This window comes from Gadus macrocephalus, chromosome 1, assembly GCF_031168955.1.
Source record: "Gadus macrocephalus chromosome 1, ASM3116895v1".
Classification (NCBI taxonomy): Eukaryota; Metazoa; Chordata; class Actinopteri; order Gadiformes; family Gadidae; genus Gadus; species Gadus macrocephalus.
The window spans coordinates 7,730,773-7,752,494 of NC_082382.1; the positions used below are offsets into that span (position 1 = coordinate 7,730,773).

Genomic DNA, 21,722 nt, shown 5'->3' on the forward strand with positions numbered 1-21,722 from the left:
CCTCTGTCTGGCAACAGTTATTTATTCTGTTGAAATAAAAAAAACTCAATAAAATGTAAAAGAGCTTGCTCAATTAAAATGGATAACTACTGGCTGCATACATGTAAATGTGTGGCTATGTTAAGGCTATAGATGGATAGATAGATAGATACTGTATTGGTCCCAATGGGGATCAATAAAGCCATCCAGGAGCTCAATACAATAAATACACACAATAACAATTGGCCTTAAAAGGTGACTGCACTATATACTAAAAAGGCTTAATAGAAGGTCCTGCAGTTATTGAGATTGTTGATGCAGTAGATGAATAATGGCAAAATATAAAATAAATAAAAAATGACAGTAAATAAAACGATAAAGTGCCCTACAAACTAAGTTGATCTGATGCTTGAAAACATGCTTTCACTTCGCAGATTATACATTTTTCAAATGATTCAGCCAAAAAGATGGAAAATAAATAAACTAGGCTACAATAGGCTACTCAGTGTTCACCCATTGCGTTTCGTCTCTTTGCTGCGGTTGATTGACAGGTGACTTCCTGATTTTATACTGCAGCGCGGCCGTCGCGCCGCCTCCTGTTGGGGCGTGCTTTTGACGCGCGTAAAATGCGCGCCGCGCCGCTGCGGCGCCGGTGTGTGGAGGCCTATAGTGGGTGGGATCGGTCGTCAAGATGGCGGCGCAAAGCTACGGTGACGTCACGTGAACCAAACGAATACAGGTACACACACACACACACGCACACGCACACACACACGCGCGCACATTGCAGGGCAATGCATTTGACGTTTCAGATTCTTCAGTTCAATTCATTTTACATTTCTGCATTTTTAGCAATGCTTTGCGCTTTTCATTCAGTGATGACTTTATTTTTTTCCCCCAACCATTTACTATTTCTTAAATGGTGTGCATGTTTACAATGTTTAGTCCATTTAGACTTTTGAACTTTTGTTCAAATCCCTTCACTTGATTTAAGCCATTTAACGTTTCTTTAAGTCTTAATCAATGTGGTTTTTATTGGAAAATATTTTCAACCTCGCTTTGTACTACAGCAATGACGGGTTTGCGGACGGTAGTTGCCAACTCATATCAGGAAATGTGACTCAAACCTGTGTGAGTTGGGAAATAGCTTGGACGTCACGTTTTGTCTCCACTTCGTCCAGGAATCAGAAAAGCACAAATTAGGGCCGCAGAACAGAAAGTAAGTTCCCATTTTTTTCTATATTCCAACGTGCGCATTTACAATATATATCGCTCCGTAGCGATATTGTTTAGGTATTTCCTTTATTCTACTCTTTGAATGGACTTGGAAATTAACTTTATCGAGGAGAATAAATTAGACTCCTCACATAGGCCTATTTGGTCTTTATTTGTATTCCTTATGCTATGATAACGAGCAAACTATCCGAGACCTATATTTGTCTTAATACTTTATAATGCTGGACGAGAGTTATGGGTAAATGTTCCCCTCCAATGTATTTCCTTTCTAAATGCAGTTTAGCCAAAGTAGATGCAAACCATGCCTTCAGAGTGAACCATTGCATGTATTGTATTGCGTTCTTTAAGCCCGTGTATCCGATGCAACAGTTTTCTCACAAAGTGACACATTTATCATATCATGACTCATTTAGGCTGTTCCAAACAAAACACATGTCAACATGTCTCTCACATGTCACCAGCTCAGTAGTAGAGCGAGTCAATGGCTCATATCTGGACGAGGCGTATCACTGTTGGGTTCTTTGGCTTTCTTCGTTTCCCAGGAGGGTTACTAATAAACATCTTTGAGAAGCAGAGGTTGCTTGATGACACAAATATGTTACCATTTAATGCAAAACATCAACAGTTATTGACTGTCCATGGACGTACAATCAGGGTATTCAAATATACAATGGAATCAAACTTTGTTGTTGTGGTTGCAGGGACTTCTATAGGTGCAGGCCTCCGATTCTCCGCTTGGGCCAACTGCTTTGTAAGCGCGTCAGAGATGCGGGCCATCTCTAAGAAAGGTTTGGTCCTGGTCATGATCAGTGGTTTTCTGCTACTGAGCCTAATTTACCTGTGGTTCCCGGTCAAGAAACAAAGCGTGGATATCGGTCTGACACAGAGAGGCCACATAGAGAAGCTACTGAAGAAGAAGAATAAGGACACCTTAAGCTCTTATCACGACGTCCCCTACGTTTTAAAAGAGTCTGTGTCACGGTGGGTTGAACCCTCATCTCAACATGCTGATAATTTGTTGTTGTTCAACAGAACTAGATTAGTTTACATCTCTGTGACTTCTAACCTGTTGTTTCCTGCTGCAGTCAGTTGGCGTACGGTACGTGTGAATGCCAAGGTGATGAGAATAAAATCAACCTGCCATTACCACGTATCCTGTTCCCTAGAGTGTGGGCAAACAATCTCAACCATGCATACCTTGAGTCCGACCCTGACCCAGGGGGGGTGATAGGACGCAGGGACAAGGAGTACAGTGCCTTCCAGAGAAGGTAAGTTATCGATGTTGACTTCATCAGTTGATATTAGGATTAGGAGGAATAAATAATGGAGAGTTACTGTGTTGGACCGAGCTCCGGCTCCACAGCAACACTTGACGATGCCAACCGCAATTAAACAGGCGGACTGAGACGAGAACCTGTATCCTAACGTGCCAGACTGCATTGGCACACACAGACAGTCCTCAGCGGAGTCAGAGTCTACCACATGAAATCATCTTCTGTCCGATGTAACCCTTAACTTGCCTCTCCTGAACATCTCAATGCTTTCACAACATGTAACCAAAGTCTTGAGTCGGCAAACTGCAGGTGCCGATTTCACATGCGACCCCCTCGCAGGAACTCTTCAAGGACTTTGCAGGGTAATACTGCGTGTGCGAAAGGGGCTTACGACATCCTCTCGTTGTGATCTCATGTTCCAAGGTCCTACTCTCCAGCAGACCTTCTCATCGTAGCGGAGGCCAACAGTCCACTTCAATACCCCACCCAGGGAGTGGAGGTGAGGCCCATGAAGACCATCATTATTCCTGGTAAGATGATCCCATCATCCAAGTTGGCATCGTCTCCTATCAATAGATTATAGCTCATTGTCAATGTCATTAACCATCTTTTTGTTAAATAGGTAGATTATAGCACCAGTAGTAGGGGAAAGTACCCTCCATTAGTTCCACTATCACCATATCACTTAACGACAAATGATGACCTGAACGTTGTTGTATGTTTTCCTGTGTCAAGCAAAAATGTAACCATTGAGAGATGAATCAAATTAAGACTATTTACCTGATCAGTATAAATTATATTCACAGAAATATATAAAAGGCGATCATTCACCATGATATTTGGATTTAATGATTCCAAAGGTTATCAATGTTTTCTACTAAGACGGACTGTGAAAATGATTTGTCGCTGTATATTTAACAGACTAATAAGCCACAACTAATGCCGTTACATATTATTAACAATGGCTCTTTCAGAAGATATGTATTTAACTTTTGTTTCCAAATCCATATTGCATAGCAGCATTAGCCAAAAGCATAAACTCGTTGTCATTCCACATCGTTGGTTCCATCTATTTGAATTACATGTTGTTATCATAGGGTTGGGTCTCAAACAAGATCCAAGACCTACACATACGGTAAATATACTACATGTCATATCTATTCCCCCCTCCCTCATACCCCGACTGCCTACATATTCTTACAGCATTTATTTAATTTATATGAATGTGAATAAAAGATGATGATGATGATGATGATGTGACAGGTGAACCTGAGTGTGACGATGGGGACACTGGACGTGGCCGCCACCGTTGTCGGCGTGTCCATCTCAGGAGCAGGCCAGAACACCATGGGGCTGTCCAGCTCTGTTCTGTCCCAACTCAACAGGCAGCTGCAGTTTGTCACCTACACCAACACCCTCTTCCACCCCAAGACGGCCGACACAGGTGTGCTTATTGTTGATTCCATAGATGTAAAGGTATGAGAGAGAGAGAGAGAGAGAGAGAGAGAGAGAGGGAGAGGGAGAGAGGGAGAGAGAGGGAGAGAGAGAGAGAGAGAGAGAGAGAGAGAGAGAGAGAGAGAGAGAGAGAGAGAGAGAGAGAGAGAGAGAGAGAGAGAGGGAGAGAGAGAGAGAGAGAGAGAGAGAGAGAGAGAGAGAGAGAGGGAGAGAGGGAGAGAGGGAGAGAGGGAGAGATCTCTCTCCATGCCTGGCCCGGCCCTTGCTCTTTGTTTGATAGTCTAGTTGAAACGAGGACACAAGATGCTGAGCGGAAAGAGATTAGGTTGTTGATGGTATCGGTTCATGCAAGGGTGCAAACTCGCTCTTTCCTGTTTCTTCAGTTGCAGTTTTTATGTTCCGCAAACTGCCATTGCATACATTCATTTACACTTGGATGTTTATACATGGATTGCGTGAATAATGTATTCCTTTGAATACATCGGATATTTTGGGGAAAGGATTGAGCATGCTCATCTTCAATGGCTATATGAGCTGCGTCCCAGAGAGGTTAAGCTTCTAGGAAACCAATAGTATAACGCCACAGTGTGTGTATAGAGCTTTATCTGGCCAACTGTTGGCCAGATAAAGATGTCCACATCCGAGAGAGAGTTAAGCTTCTCGGACACTTATACATAGTGCCACGTTCTGTGTTGGATTGTGGAGTTCATTTTTGCGTTTCAATTTGATGTCCCTATCTGAGCAAGGCTTAAGCCTCTTAATGCACCAATTGGGAAAGCTTCCTAAAAATTCCGTTGTACTTGACTCGTGCAATGACAATAAAAGGCTTTCTATTCTATTCTATTCTATATTCTATTAAAATAAATGCTTTTTATGGAAAAAATAGAGCCTTTTGTTAGGGCTACTGCGTAGCATAGCGGTGAGGCATGCCAGCCCCAATGGAAGAGGACCCGCTCCTATCGCACATAGCACCTTCTAAGGCGTTGTGTGTGATCTCACAATCTTCATGTTCGGTTTAGCAGTTAGAACTCTCCTCTCTCCTCCCCACAACATCAAATGAAGGCGGTTTAGCAATACCCCTGTCTCTCTTTCCTGGCAGCTTTTGTTTTATTCTCTTTTTTTTTTTGCATGGCTTGTGTAAGCCTTTCCTGGCAGCACTGGAATCGGTAGCTTCCCATGTTCTACCATGGACTGACAGTGGCACTTTAATCCTGCTGCCTGACCTTGCATGCAGATAGGGTCGCCACTTTTGGTAACTCTTTCCTGATTGGATAAAGATGGTACAGGTTACCAGAAAGAATATATATGTTTATGGCAGAGAGGTGAGAGTGGTAGACCTATGTTACTGAAAACAGACTCTATCGGTGATGGTTGTAGGAATAGAAAGCTACCTCGCACTTATTTTAAGAAATCAATATTGCTTACTTCGCCTTAAACAGGATAATAAGTGGCTAGTTAGAAGTCAAGGTGGCAATTCCAGTTCTGTGCCATGTTCTTTTACACAAATCATGTTATCCTTAAATTTACAATGTTTAAAATACAATTGTGTGTGTTGACGATGGCTGGTTCAAGCAGCCTCACTGGCCTGTTCTGATTGTATATGATCTTTACATTGAGTCATCAGTTTGCACAGGTTAATCCAGCCAACTCCACAAACACTGGGAGTGTTTGTGGAGTTGCTATCGGAGCTACCATCTAGGAGAGTAATCCTAGATGGTAACATGAAACAACAGGTCATTTGTCATGGTCAACAAACCTTTACAATAAACCGGTCCGTCAACATGCCCAACCTGCGTCCTTTTGTATTGAGGAGCCCAATAGAAGTGCCCTAGTGCCATGGACATTGTTCCAGGTGCGTTGTGGTGATTTCCTCTGTATTTTCTTCATCTTCAGTTCTGTATGGTAGTGGAGGGCACCAGGCAGCTTTCACCATTAAAGTGGGTCATAGGGCCAACCCTAAACTTTTCAACTCGGGTACAAATGAAGGTAGGTTGATGCTAAATCAACAAAAAATATAATCCCTTTTTTGGTCAACATTTTTCACCTTTCTCCCGTCTAAATTTTCGTCCCTTTTTAGGATACAACATAAGTGCCCTCGTTACCATAGCAACCAAGACCTTCCTACGTTATGATAAACTTCGAGATATGATCGACAGCGTACGGAAGTACTACCCGACCGTCTTGATAGTGATCGCAGACGACAACGAGCATCCTCAACCGGTGACCGGGCCTCACATCGACCGATACATCATGCCCTTCGGAAAGGTACACACACTCTGTTTGGAATGGGTTCTCTAAGTCGCGGTGCATGTTTGTGCATCCGGTTCCAGTCAAATGTCTGTCCCTTCTGCGTGGCTAGGGTTGGTTTGCGGGGAGAAACCTGGCCGTCTCGCAGGTGACCACCAAGTATGTGCTGTGGGTCGACGATGACTTCTTGTTCACCGAAAGCACTAAGCTTGAGAAGATGGTGGACATCCTGGAGAAGACCACATTAGACCTGGTGAGGGGGCAAGTGGGCAACGCTATAGCTCTGCTGTACGTTTACAACAATAGGGGGTTACACGTGTGCAATATAGTTGGTGGTCGTAGCCATCCATAATGTATGCGGAATGGTGATGGAAGAAATGTATCCCCACCACACCCACATTCACAATGTATAGTGCAATACATAAACATTATTTGGTGTTTACTATATTTAATATTTTACTGTGTAAGCAGTGGGTGTGGTGACATTTAACACCCTCTCCTGCCCAAGCTTTCTTGTGGTGGTTGTTCCCAGTGTTCGTTCACTTGCAATCTTTGTGTGTGTGTGTGTGTGTGTGTGTGTGTGTGTTTGTGTGTGTCCTACTGATCCCAGGTAGGAGGTGCAGTAACAGAGGTGACTGGTTACTCTGCGACCTACCAGCACACCTTTTCCGTGGATGAGGGGGGCTCTGAGGGGGACTGCCTCCACATCAGACAGGGCCATTACCACTCCATACAGGGGTTCCCCAACTGCGTGGTGGCCGACGCCGTGATCAACTTTTTTATGGCGAGGACGGACAAGATACTTAGGGTTGGGTTCAACCCCCGGCTCTCACGGCGTGGCCACTTAGGCAAGTTTGTTAGTGTGACCGGTTCAAGTGTGTGTGTTCTGCGTTACTGCCTTCAAGTCTTTTCACGTCACATGAACTGAACAAAGAGCAGTATTCACTAATGGCCACCACTGCTTGGTCCCACAGGATCCAAAGTCCACATTGTTAGTCTGTAGTGTGGGATCATCATTGCAGAGTAAATGATTCACATTTGGCTTATGAGAGGAGGAGCATCACTGTCGTGAAGGAACGTTGGAGAAGGGGAATGTCTTAAAGAAAGACTTCTGGTTTTTCAAAGTGGACCCTATTTCCGGTACACTTTGGTTCAAAGGGACTAAGCCGGTTAACAATGTTTCGAAAATGAATGCTTTCAGCTGTAATCTGAAAAAAACAACCTGCGATGTAACCCTTTGGGGCACTTGCCCCTAAATCCTCTAAAAGTGTTTGTTTTTGCCACTGACATGCTCAGTGTATATTAAATAATTATGGATCCCTACAGAGAAATACAACTTGTTTCTTAACTTTCACTTGCTCATGGTCTGTTTATACTTGTGTCCAAATTTTCAAAAGAGTAGCTGTGTGCACATCCCACCTTCTAGCCAGGTGCAGGACAAATAAAGTAATATCGAGTGAAAGAAATGTAATGTCCGCAGCACTGCTTAAGCTCCCATATTATTATATATATTTGTGTCCAACCATGTTTCGAGAATTGAGAAGTCCCGCAATAGTTGTAACAACAGTGGAAACGTGATTGAGGGCTGTAGAGAGGGGAGTTTGTTGTGTTGGACTAAAGAAAGAATATCTTATTGCCATCTAAAATATATGGGTGAAAGAGAGATTGAGATTGTAATGACAATAAGGAAATATCCTGGAACAACAAGATTTCAGAGAGGGATTTCTCCTTGATCGAGGGGTTGGTCACAACACACTGGAATAAGCGGCCGGTAAAGATACAGGTTGTATTTCTCTGTATGGATCCTCTCCATAATGTTAGAACGTATGCTGAGACTGTCTGTGGCAAAACCCATCTCTCTTAGACGTATACAGGGGTAAGGGCCCCAAAGGATTACAGTTGACCCCTTTTCGCGTGGATCGCGGCTGCAGCCTTTTAGCCCAATACTAAACCGATTTCATAAATTGTAGTCCCATGGAACAAAAATGATCGGAAAGAATGGTCCAGGTTGAAAAATCTCACCGTTTTCCTTTTTAAATCCACACTGTAATCTAATGTTGAAACTTGTTGTTCACAGAGTTCTTTGTGGACGCGCTGGGATCCCTCCATGTGGGCTCCTGCAGCGACGTGAAGATAGGCCACGCGTCGAAGATCGTCCTTCCCTGGAGCAAGTCAGAGTCTGCGAAGAGCTACGACAGGTTCCGTTACTCCTCCACGGACAGCGAAGGAAGGATGCATACTGAGGTGTATTACTTTAAGAACAGGTTGAAGTGCATGAGCAGTAACTGACACATGCCTCAATGTTGTGGCACTGCCAACTAGGAGTAAAAAAATGACCGGGGTTGTTTGGTGTTTGGAAGAGGAACACAGATTACCTATGAGCTCAACTCAAGAGATTTCTAAGAATGCTTTCTTTCTACTTTCTCTAAGAATTATTTTCACCATAAATCGAGGACAAGAGCCTTTTCCTATTTTTCTACGTGATGAATATGCTTCTGGTTACTCAGGGATATGTTTATTAACATGATGAATCTATAAAAAGCAATACGGCACAAAATATTTCTGAAAACTGATATAACTTCACTTCGTTTGAACGTGTAGGCCTACTGCTCTGCCATTTTCAAGAACCCGCCCAGTGAACGCAGAGGATTGTGGGTAGTTTTGGCTCATCGAGGATGCAGCGATGCATCCATGAAAAATCTCGGAATTCTCAAAAACAAAGGACGCAAAAATGGCGCGGCTTTCGAGTGTCCTCAACATTGGAACAGTGCTTGTCGGCGTTCTATGACGTAGCGTCCTTAAAAGGGCGGCCGTTGAGCATGCTTCCTTGACATTGGGAAACAGCCAATATCTGTATCTGGCACGTCATGCCCTAGGGAGTGGCTAGGCGCCCATGATGCGGAAGCAAATCTCTCCTTGATGTTGCGCCATTGAGCAGGGGCCTCTACGAATAGTCAAATGCCTCTTTCCTTAACCTTTGTGGAAAACGTCATCGGGTCAAGGAGGGATGAAAGGTGCTTCCTTTCGAACATAGGAAAAGACAGCGCTGTGAATTCGACTCCACTTTTCCCATTGCGCGACGGTGAGTATTGCTGATCTCTAGCGTCTCTACGGTGGAACTACAATTTTCCGAAGTTGGTCTACAACAAGCGCTCTTTTGATCCATGCGTTCTTGTCGTGTTGATTTCATTCAGGTTGTCGCCATGCTAACAGTGAGAATCACTTAGGTCGGACTTGGCCAACGAAAATATTTTAGGCCAGTTGAAAACCCAATTCACATGTGAAAAAAAAGCTCAATTTATGTTGACGTTGAAATTAACTGCCCCAAGTAGTCTTTCTTAAAAGTCTGAATTTTATTTTCTTATTCTTATTATATTGTCTGCTTAATAACCAGCAATAAATGATTTCATTTCGATTCAAATAATATATTTCTGGAATTGGTATCCAGACCATTATTATCAATTGTATTTTCTTCTCTCTTCTGCTTTACCGCGTCTCTCATGCGTCTTCGCGTAGAGTCGGTAAACTTCATCGGTGGCATGTTGCTTTAAATATTGCCGACTTAAAGGATTATGGGATACCACTATCTCCTTTCCTTTCGCAAAGGTTGCTCAGGAGTAACCTATGCTAAAGGAGGGTTAAAGGAAGCATCGAGGCTCCTTTCCTAAGCATTTTTAGAATTCGAACCTTTCCTCCAAGCACTTCCAGGTCATCTCCATAGGAAAGAAAATTTCCTATGCAAAAAAGAGAATTCGTAGAGGCCCCGACCCTGGTGTCCGAGGCATCTGGATCACACCAGAGCGAAGAGTTGCGTCACTCTGATCTCGCCGGAAGGGTGGTCACGTGGTTCATGTAAGCCTGTATAGTTCCAAAACACGCCGCGCTGCCGTGTTCTTCAATGGGACTGTCAGCAGCGATTGCAATATATATATATAATATATAATGGTAAATATAAATTAAAAAACACATACCCAAGTACTTTTCTGACTATTGTTGCATTTTTGTAAATGTCAGTTTTACATTTGGAGTGGTAGGGTGACAACTGCAAACTACCCTCCTGTTATGTTCCGGGTCAAATTGACCCGTTTTTAAGTTTGAAGATCTAGGAAAAATAGTTCAGTATGAAACTTCTTCTGCTTGCCTTAATTAGTGTAATCAACATATAATATGAAAATAGTTCATCTCACATATTTGCAACCACCCCCTGCATGTTTATATCACATAGATACTGTTCGGGTCAATTTGACCCAGCAGTAAAACTGGAGGTAAAAGGGTGTCAGAAATGTCAGACTAATTCTTTCTTTACAACTGTGAGACATATTTCACCCAATTCACACACACACGCGCACACACACCTACGCGCACACACACACACCTACGCACACACACAAACGGGTGCAATTTTTATGACTTTTGACGAGAACCATTTATGTTCTCTGTTCTCGTGGGAAAACTCCAACCACATTCAGTGGACACTCGACAGGGGAGGGTCCAAACTAGGGCTGTAACGATACGCGTATCGAAACCGAAATCGCGACACTCAAAGCCACGAACCTGTCTCGCGGTGTGAGAAGGCAGAAGCACGATATGCCCTTTCTAACTCTCCGGTCAAAATGTCCGATTGAAATTTGCTAATAATTGTCTAAATAATAGTCTGCTGACAGCGCCCCCTCCTATGCCTTAAGTATGCGACGAGATGCCCTCTCTGTGATGACCGCTCTCCGTGGCTACGGAGGATTGCATTTCTCCACAGCCGTCGAAGGCCCAATCCCGTTTCTTTGCTCACTGTCTCAACCCTACATCTCAACCCTAACCCTAACCCTTACCCTCATAGCTCATGCTCATTGCTACCCCTAACCGATCCCCTACCAAATGGGACAACCCTACCCTGTGACATCATCATGGCCTCCCCGTGCCCCCTAGCAGATAACCAGACCCCTGGTAATGTTACAAGAGACAGACTGGCTGCCATTGTCTCGGGCAACGAGCAAGACCCATTGTAAAGATGTTTAACCTGAAATGGTATTTAAATTTTGTAATTGGCATGTTTAAATAAAGGATTTTTTTAATACTATTTGTCCCTCGTAATATACCTTTATTTTGAATGTCACTTAGCTACATGTTAAAGGTGGTATTAGGGTGCACTCACACTAGGCCATCTGGCCGTGGCCGTTGGCCGTTTTCACACCTAACCGTGCTCAAATGGCCCCATTGTTCTCTGGCCTGCACTCACACTAGGCCATCTGGCCGTGGCCGTTGGCCGTCGCAGCTGTGGCCTGGCCACGGAAGGCTCTTGTACATACGTCATCACGTCGTAACACGTCATCACCAAGCGTCCGCTGCATGGACCATAATAAAGTCTGCCGCCAGTCAGAGTTTTAACAACAATGGACAACAACACAGAGAACACACCAACAGTTGAACCGCTTGACGCGATGTTTACCGTTTAATGGGAAAGAAGGCTCGTCGCCTTTATTATGTCCGTGGTCGTCGCATTGACTATACGTCATCCAGCTCAGGTTGCGTAGCCGTGCGTGTGCGCGTGTCGGCTCATTAGCATCTGTACCGTAGCGGCCCGTGCCGTAGCAGCACACCTCTCCCAAGGAGCCAAATTGGCCTGGCCTGGCCAGACTGGCCACACTCACACTGGCAGATTTGAGCACGGTTAGGTGCTAAAACGGCCACGGCCACAGCCAGATGGCCTAGTGCAGTGGTTCTCAAACTTTTTACCATGAGTACCACCTTAGAAATGATTTGGCTCTCCAAGTACCACCGGAATTAAAATAAAGTGCGTAGGCCTTTAACTACATAGAGTTTACACAGAAGGCATTAATATTGATAATACGATTTATTATTCACATAACTTTACCTGACTGAAGCAACCAACTGTCTATAACTCATGTATTGTATTTAAACACTTGCAACGGGATAATACTAACAATTGAACAACTGCTTCAATAGGGCTACCCAGCAAATTGGGATATCATCTGGCATATAACATACCAGTCAATCTAGTGAGGTTATTAACAAGTATACTGCATTAAAGCATTCACAGCACTGAATATTAATTTTAACAACTGCAGTCAACCAATCAATTTTACTGCATCAAAACATTCAAAGAATTGAACATGAATATTTAAATACTGGAGTCAAACAATCCTGTTATAAGCAATCATGCACAGCAAAGAGAGAAATCATGTGTACTGCGAAAACACTGTAATCAAACTATCATGAGTAAGAACAAGTGTATCATAGAAAAACAACGTATTCAGTATTAAAAAATACTGCAGTAAGTGCCATAAGGTCAGAATATAAACTATGTTTAGGTTTGAAGGAGAATGTACTCAGGCACACATTGAAAATTAGGCCTATCATGCTTAGTGAGAGGGGTACATGTCTGGGTCGATTGAGGTTAGCTTTAGCCTCAGACTTGGTTCAGTATCCAACCTGCTTCCAGCACACGAGATGAGGGTGGATGGCATCCCCCTTTGGAATTAAAATGATCAAAATCATCCCCCTTCTGAAACAGCCATCCCCCCTTCCCATCCCCTGTTATTTTATCAATTAATGTGGAAATATTACCGCTATTTCATTATAGCGGTTTCCTTTTTCAATTCGGCGCAAGCAACGTTACTTTTCCCAGGGACAGATTTGACAGCGATACTTCATTCTCGGGCAGCATGCTATTGCGCAAGCACGCAGGCGTACTTGCGCAATAGTGCCTCCACGGGCTCTCATTCCACACCGTACGAAACAGACACTGGTAGCGTGAAGCAGTCTCTGCATCTCAGACATCGCTTCCGCAGGCAACTCTGTCCCCTTTTCTCCCTTTCATTCCAACCCATGAGCAACGCTAGTCTCCCTTCTCTTCCGAATGCATTTTTTAAAAAAAAGAATAAGAATCAGTTTCTAAAATCCTTAAATGTGAAGCATGCCTCCGAATCGTGTGATGCGTCCGATCAGCTGCGTTTTTGGGGATAAAATAAGAGCGATGACATGACAGTAGTCATCGCTCTTATTTGCGACCATTTGCGATCAAGAGAAGCCTGGTCGCAAATGGAATGAGAAAGCGCACAGCCTTGTCTGAAAGCGCAGGATATTCGCTGCGTCGCTGCATCCAAAAGTCCAGAAATGTCTGGCCTGAAGGCAGACTTCAACGTCTCGTCACAGGACGATTTTGCAAAATTTTTGCTTCCCCTACTCATCGTCACAGGCAGTTAGTCAATGCAGGTTTAAGATCATTGCATATGATGGGTACATGCAAAACATTGTTTTAACGGTTGCTTCATCTTCAAAAAATCGTTCATACTCCACGTACCACTAGAGGGCGCTCGCGTACCACCAGTGGTACGCGTACCACAGATTGAGAACGGCTGGCCTAGTGTGATTGCACCCTTAGATAATAATCGGTTAAGAACAAGAACACTTTAGAAGAAACACTTTATTTAAATAAGAAACACTGAACCACACATCTAAAAATACACACACACGCATCTAAAAATACACACACACGCACACCTAAAAATACACACACACACACACACTCTCTCTCAGCTTTTGAGAGAATGGTGGAGAATCACATCTTCTCCACCATTCCGCCAACTTTGCCTCGCTCTCCTCATGCCTCGCCTGCTCCCTGGCACTCTCCTCTTGGAAGGGGTGTCTGGGGTGGTGGAAGAGGTGCCTGGGGTGGAGGAGCATGAGGGAGAGGTGGGGGGGGCTGGTGGCAGTGGACTCAACGATGTCCTGAAAGAAAACGAATAGAAGGAATTAGGAATTATATGCCAGAACTGGGTGATATGGCCATATGTTATGTACAATATATAATAGCTATGTACACAATATAGTACTGCCAAAAAATACATTGATTAACCATGTAATATTACTAATATAATATAATATATTAGTATATATAATAATACTTATAGAATATTACTAATATAATATAATATATTAGTATAAAGCTTATTTTTAACTTGGAGTCACTAGAACATGGAAGATCTGGATATCATACGACATGAGCCCCGCAGCTCCCCGACCGCGGGCCGCCCGACCCCGGTCGATGACCGGGCTGCAGAGACCGTGATCGGGCTCTGCAGCCCAGCCGAAGACCGGGGTCGGGCGGCCCGCGAGAGTCCAGACTTTCGCGATCTTCCGAGAGTCCGCGGCCGGGCTTCGAAGCCCGCGGCCAGGCTACAGAGTATAATTAATAAAATAATGAATGGTTAATTACAGAGAAAACACTTACATTTGTGTTTTTCCAATTCTGTCGCATCTTTTCGCCCTCCATCTTGTCTAGGATATTTCTTGATTTTCCGTTTTCTCGCAAGGTATTGTGGGAGCAAGTCAGAAATGAAGCGCTTGAGTGTGCCCATTGACATTTTGAGGGGATGTTAGCCCTCCCCCTTCCCCTTACCCTGCGTTCACACCAAAAGATGCAAAAAGTTGACGCGCGGCACGATCCCATTCAAAGTGAATGTAGAGACGCGTTGCTGCTTTGCTGCCGCAGGCCGCAGCACTTGCTGCCGAGAAAACCGGCAGCAAAATTTGATTTGCGGCGCGGCAAAATCTGATTTGCGGCGCGGCATGCCCGTGCCCGCTGCCGGGCACGGGCGGCGGGCGCGTTCACGTATTTTGCGGCGCGTCAAATGCTGCTCGAGTTTAAATATTTCAACTTTTCGGCAGCAAACGCGTGATGACAGCCAATCAGCGTTCAACAGCGTTGCCACTGAGGCGTTGCCACTGAGGCGTTGCCACTGAGTGACATGCCGTAACAGCCAATCAGTGTTACTCCCTTGGAGTGACCTAGAGTTCACTACCGTTACATTTATTTAGTAACTCGAAAAACCCCACAAATCAGCATTCTGTAGTGTAGTTGTGTTTACAGTTAAACTAAACTATGAGTATGCTAAAGGGCTAGAATAACAACCCCAAACAAAACCCAGTTGGGTGCCAGGCAGCACCAGCCTTCCAGGCTCCGAATGGTCTCATGAACCCATAAACGACGGGCATTCCGACGTCTCTCCCTCTTCCACAACAGGTAAAGACATGCAATGCTCGTAATGTCGGCCATGGTTGTGAATGAATTCAGAAGCACAGCGGGGAAAACTTGCCGTGCCGCGAAACTTCCCGCGCTGCAAAACTGCGGCTGCGCGTCAAAGCCTTTGCTGCGCCGCAAAACTTTTGCTGCGCCGCAAAACTTGATTTGCTGCGCCGCAAAACTTCGGCGTCAACGCGTTCGGGCAGCAAATGCATCTTTTGGTGTGAACGCAGGGTTAAGCTACCTTTAAACTGGTATTGGGACATGGCTCCACGGCGCGTGAACGCGCAACAGCGAGGGCTAGGGCTGAGATTTTCCTTGGAGCAAAGGAATGAGATTCAACTCATATGCGATATGAACGACATTTATCCAGAGTGGGCCAAGCGCGAAAGAAATTGCCTCTGTGATCCTGTCTCTATTGTTTTGTGTGATTTGACTGGCAGTTTGTCTGCTTATAGGTCGGAATGAAGCGGCCACCGATTATTGACAGGATGGGTACTTTATTCTCCCGGACTCGTTCGCTTCTTCACTAGACACACGCGCTACCGCTCGCTCTCCTCGCTCGTCCACTCACTCGCTGACGTCACTCACACACGCATACGCACACTGCCAATCTCGCGCACACACATATGCTACTCATAACACTATGCCTCGTTATTGCGACGTTCATGTTAAAGACGTTCATGTTTTTCCCCATCTATTGAAAGTTAGACTATTAAACATGTTGCATTCTATACGGCCTGATTATGTCATTATTTAAGCCACATAGCCTAATAAGAAGCGCTAATAAGGATATTTGACTAAACCAACCAAACAGTTGAGGGTTTTTGCCTACCAGCAAAAAGCATCCTCCAACTGCAATCTTAGGTTATTTCTTTATTAATTTAGCTATACTTTAATAGTATTCTTTCTGTTCAAATCTGTTCAGTGTTCCAAATTATTTGTTATCAAGTGTTACATAAAGTTAATTGGTATATAAGTGTTGTTTAAATAAAATGCTTTTTAAATTTAAAAAAATCGTGGGATGTATCGAACCGTGGGTCAAAAATCGTGATACAAACCGAATCGTGAGTTTCTGTATCGTTACAGCCCTAGTCAAAACATATCAAATATTCTCTGCATGAGAGTCCTACCAACATTACACTCTGTCAGGCAGACCTTTACAAAATGAGCAGCAGAAGCAAATGGATGACAGTCCAGGAGGCTCGGGACTTCATCACTGATCATGACAGTGAAATAGAGGAGGATGTGTCTGACGAAGACGATCTTGAGCTAAATTCAGATTCTAATGAATCTGATTTTGAACCAGATGAGGGAATTGCTATTCCTATTCCTCCTAGCAAGACATTCATGTCAAAACATGGTGAAATACAGTGGTCTTCATCCCCAAATATGCATCAGGTGAAACTGTCTGCAGAAAACATAATAAAGACAGTGCCAGGGCCCACTAGGATGGCAGTGACGCGTGTGACTGACATCAAGTCAGTTTTTGAGCTGGTCATGCCAAATTCAATACAGAAAATCATTCTGGAAATGACTAATCTATGAGGGAGGCGTGTTTTTGGGGAGAAGTGGAAGGAGCTGGACAAAACACATTTAGATGCGTATTTGGGGCTCCTCATCCTGGCTGGGGTCTATAAGTCCAAAGATGAATCGACAGCCAGTCTGTGGGATGCAGGGACAGGCAGGGCTATATTTCGAGCCACAATGTCTCTGGAGACTTTTCACATTTTCTCCAGAGTAATCAGATTTGATAATCGAGAGACAAAGGCTGGTAGACGGGAGAGAGACAAGCTGGCAGCTGTTAGGACAGTGTGGGACAAGTGAGTAGAGCAACTTTCACTACTCTATAACCCAGGCCCTAATATCACAGTGGATGAAAGGTATAAAGGCCTAACCCATAATAAAGTGGTGAAACATTAAAAAAAAAAAGTTGTAACAAATATTGCACTAAATATTGATAGAATAGTTATTAATGGAGTTAGTAATGACATGTTCACACTGCTTGTTAGGATTTTTTGGTTTAGGACATCTTTTGGATAATAAACATGCACCGGGTCAAATTGACCCGGGAACACCATTGCTGTTCCTGACAAACTAACATAACAGGAGGGTTAAATACGTTTTTAAGTTTGAGGGAAAGCTTCACGTTCGTGTTAGCATGGGTAGCACTAGGCTACTGACTTTAGTGTCTTAACCTTACATCTGTTCTGAAATCAAAGACGATTATATTTGCACAACTGATCTATTGGATTTTCTTGATTTTGCTTGTAATTCCTATTCACTTACCCGTGGTCAGAGAGCGATTGAGAAAGCAGAGTAGCAGCAGTCCATTTAGCATTTAGTTTCCAGGTAACTTCTGATGAGGCAGGAGCTGACCACACAACCATAATACTTTTAAGACTAAGTCATACACAAAGTATCACATATATTAAAGAATAAAAAATGAATGTTGGATGAATGAAATAGTATTTTTTTTATTAAACAATGGGTGAGACAACACAATAATGTGTGTGTGTGTGTGTATCCAACTTGAAAAACAAGAACAAAGTGAAGGAACAGGGATGAATATTGTATATAAGTGTTAACGAGAGGAATACGGTGAGGAAAGGAGAAAATTAAAAAAGCAATACAAGTAAAATGGACCATGGAAATGCAGATTCCACTGCCTAACATCTGCACGCTGCAAAGGAGGATGCACCATTAAAGCTGGACCCAGTGTTTGAGATGCTGAGAAAAAATTTATCAGGCTGAGGTTTGTGGAACCAAAAACAAGTGGGAACAAGGACTAAGAACAACAAAGCAAACATACAGTAAGTGTGAACAAGAACAGCAAAGTAGAGCCAGGGGGTATCAATAAATAAACAATGTTAGTCATGTGTGGAACAAGAACAACAAATGTGTAAACAGGTGTGCGTGTATGTCTAACTTGTAAAACAAGAACAAAGTGAAGGAACAAGGAGGAATATTATAAGTTATTAATAAACAAAGAAAATACTCCACATACATCAGGCTGAGGTTAAGGATAGTAACGTGCATCAGGTGGAAAGGAAGGACAACAATCGCAGCCGTCGCCGCCGCCGCCACCAACAGCCGTCGCCAGCACAAGCCGCCACCCCTAGCAGCAGAAGTCGACACCACCATCCTTCGCCAACACCAGCCCGCTCAAGCAGCCATCGCCTCAAGCAGCAGCGACCAGCAGCAGCAGTGTTTCGCCGGCACAAGCCAGCTCAAGCCACCAGCAGCAGCAGCCACCGCCATCAGCATCCACCATCAGCAGCATCCACCATCAGCAGCATCCACCATCAGCCGCATACATCATCAGCCGCATACATCATCAGCCGCATACATCAGCAGCATCCACCATCAGCCGCATCCACCATCAGCCGCATACATCATCAGCCGCATACATCATCAGCCGCATCCACCATCAGCAGCATCCACCATCAGCCGCATCCACCATCAGCCGCATACATCATCAGCCGCATACATCATCAGCCGCATCCACCATCAGCAGCATCCACCATCAGCCGCATCCACCATCAGCCGCATACACCATCAGCCGCATACATCATCAGCCGCATACATCATCAGCCGCATACATCATCAGCATCCACCATCAGCAGCATCCACCATCAGCCGCATACATCATCAGCCGCATCCACCATCAGCCGCATACACCATCAGCCGCATCCACCATCAGCCGCATACATCATCAGCCGCATACATCATCAGCCGCATCCAGCATCAGCAGCATCCACCATCAGCCGCATCCACCATCAGCCGCATACACCATCAGCCGCATACATCATCAGCCGCATACATCATCAGCCGCATACATCATCAGCATCCACCATCAGCAGCATCCACCATCAGCCGCATCCACCATCAGCCGCATCCACCATCAGCCGCATCCACCATCAGCCGCATACACCATCAGCCGCATACATCATCAGCCGCATACACCATCAGCCGCATACACCATCAGCCGCATACATCATCAGCCGCATACATCATCAGCCGCATACATCATCAGCACCCGCCAGCACCAGCAGCCACCACCTGCAGGAGAGTGAAAACAATCAGACAAGACCTTGAATAGCCTGTAGGTCAATGAGTTTCCCCACACATGGCCAAATTGCTGCCAAGTTTGGGAAGGGGTGGACAGAAGCTTACATTATGAAAAAAAAAGAATGACACTACTGTCTGTGTAGTAACATTTGAAAGCTCATCATTATGGCTTATATTTTTTGTGTTGAATAATTTCTATTCATATATGTAATCCAACAGCCTTTTCAAGGGTATAATCAAACAAAAGCAACCTTATTTCTACTAGCTATAGCATCAGACGACACACAGTACTCCAACACCGTAGCTAACACCGTCAGGTTCAGCAGATTAAACCCGTCGTTAATCAACCTTATTGATCCTAGTAATCCTACATCAATAACTAAATAAAAGTTGTCAGAGATCCACTACTTAACTTCTGGTGCAGTGATACCTCCACAGCTGGCGAAATCGAGATGACTAACTAGGGCAGGGATGGGCAACTGGCGGCCCGCGGGCCGCATACGGCCCGCATCCTCACTCAGTCAGGCCCGCACATAATTAAAAATAATAATAATTAAAAAAAAAAAAAAAAAATAATAATAATAATAATAATAATAATTGATCGAGTTACAGAAAACTCAGATCAGAAGAATTCATAGAATTCAAAGGCAAACCCATGTGTCTAGTTTGCTTAGAAACGATATCAGTCATTAAAGATATCCACTTAAGTCGCCACTACAACTACAACAACTGCAATGAATATCATGCTTCTTGTGTTTGAGTTCATTGAGTTGTTGCACTTAATGTTGGGCCACTGTTTTTCAGTTTTGTGGCATCATTGAATGATGATGTATGTGTCCTTTGCACTGATAAAAATACCAACCATTCATGTGTCTTATTGGGCATGGAAAACGAAATGAATGTATGTTGGTTCAATTAACATACCGTACATAGGTTACGATCCTGGAAGATTTTTTAGGTAGTGGCCATCCCCAAAATGCACCAGAATACAGGAATCGTATCTACCAAATTCAAAATTGTGTAGCTTCTCTCAGCTCACGTTTAGTTGAAGTGTGCAGTCATGTGGCCCTCTGATGGTTATGATGAAAAATGTGGCCCTCTTTATCATGAAAGTTGCCCATCCCTGAACTAGGGGGTCATCCCTATGTTCCCCAGGTCCTATGTTCCCCGGATGCAAAGGGTTAGGGTCAGGTTTAGGGTTACGGTTAGGGTGAGGGTTAACCTTAAACCTAACCCTAACCCTAACCCTAACCAATCGGAGGAGAGCCATTCTAACCAATCAAAGGCGAATCAGAGGCAAAAAAAAGGCGGTACTTGCCCCTACCATCCTACGAAAAAATGATTTGCTCACAGGGTCCTATGTTCCCCGGTCACATAAAAAGCGGGGAACATAGGATAGAACATAGGATGCTCCCCTAACTAGCAGGCAATGACCAAGATAAGTCCAAGATAAAAAAAAATATATTATTACGCTGTGCACATAGGCCTACAAATAAAGATCAGTATATGCATTATAAATGCCCTCTGATATAATATAGAGAGTTGACAATTCAAAAGAGGTAGCAATTTAATCAATTTACCCCCGGAGATACCTTCACAGATGGCGAAGTCGAGCTAACAAACTAGCAGGCAATCTGTCGTCTACAAAGATAAAAATATACATAATTACGCTGTGCATACACAAATAAATATCAGTATATGCATCATAAAGGGCCTCTGATACAATATAGACAGATGACAATTCAAAAGAGGTAGCTATTTAATGCACTGACTTACCTCAGAAGTTACTCGACGGCAATGGAAATTAAATGATCTCCTACGCCGTAAATGGATGTTTTGGAACTATGCGAGGCTCCATACCCCGGAAGTAGGAAAAAAAAAAACGCTACAACGGAGCATGGACATAAAAAGAGTCCAATGGAAGTGTCGCCACTCTGTTATATCTATCACTCTGGATCACACCATCGCCTTGGGTAATGTGAGGATCATTGCCCTCTTTCCGCCGCTAGAGGGCGCCAACGCATCTCTTTGGAGACATGACGCATTACAATAACGTAACAGGTAGTTTAGTAGGTTACGCTGTAGGTGCAAATATAGTGTGCATATATATGACATATAAGACAGAACCGAAAAATTACTGAGTGGCTCAATCTCGCCTCCTCTGTGGTTTCATGCATGATTAGTATTTAGGTAGGGTGACCAGATTTGAGTTTGTAAAAAAGAGGACACTTCGTCGCGGGGGGGGGGGGCGTGGGTGGGTGGGTGTAGTGTAGTGTAGATTTTTTGAGCTGTCACCGAATCTGGGAAAATCGTAGCTGTTGTGATGCTTTATAGTGTGAAAAGCAAGGGTACCCTCTGCAGCCGTAACAGAAGTGTCGGTTTTACTCACAAAAAAGTCGGTCACTTTACTCGATGAGCTC

General features: G+C 44.0%; 1 protein-coding gene across 1 annotated transcript; it reads left to right on the forward strand.

Moving 5' to 3' along the window:
- The first annotated feature begins 922 nt into the window (after positions 1 to 922).
- b4galnt1a (beta-1,4-N-acetyl-galactosaminyl transferase 1a) lies at positions 923 to 11,820 on the forward strand. The gene is made up of 11 exons (XM_060064370.1): positions 923 to 1,198; positions 1,917 to 2,196; positions 2,301 to 2,483; positions 2,913 to 3,019; positions 3,587 to 3,624; positions 3,753 to 3,933; positions 5,838 to 5,930; positions 6,022 to 6,209; positions 6,304 to 6,444; positions 6,802 to 7,039; positions 8,269 to 11,820. Exons 2-11 carry the CDS (start codon positions 1,982 to 1,984, stop codon positions 8,478 to 8,480), a joined length of 1,596 nt encoding a protein of 531 aa, XP_059920353.1. The 5' UTR covers positions 923 to 1,198; positions 1,917 to 1,981; the 3' UTR covers positions 8,481 to 11,820.
- Positions 11,821 to 21,722: the final 9,902 nt, after the last annotated feature.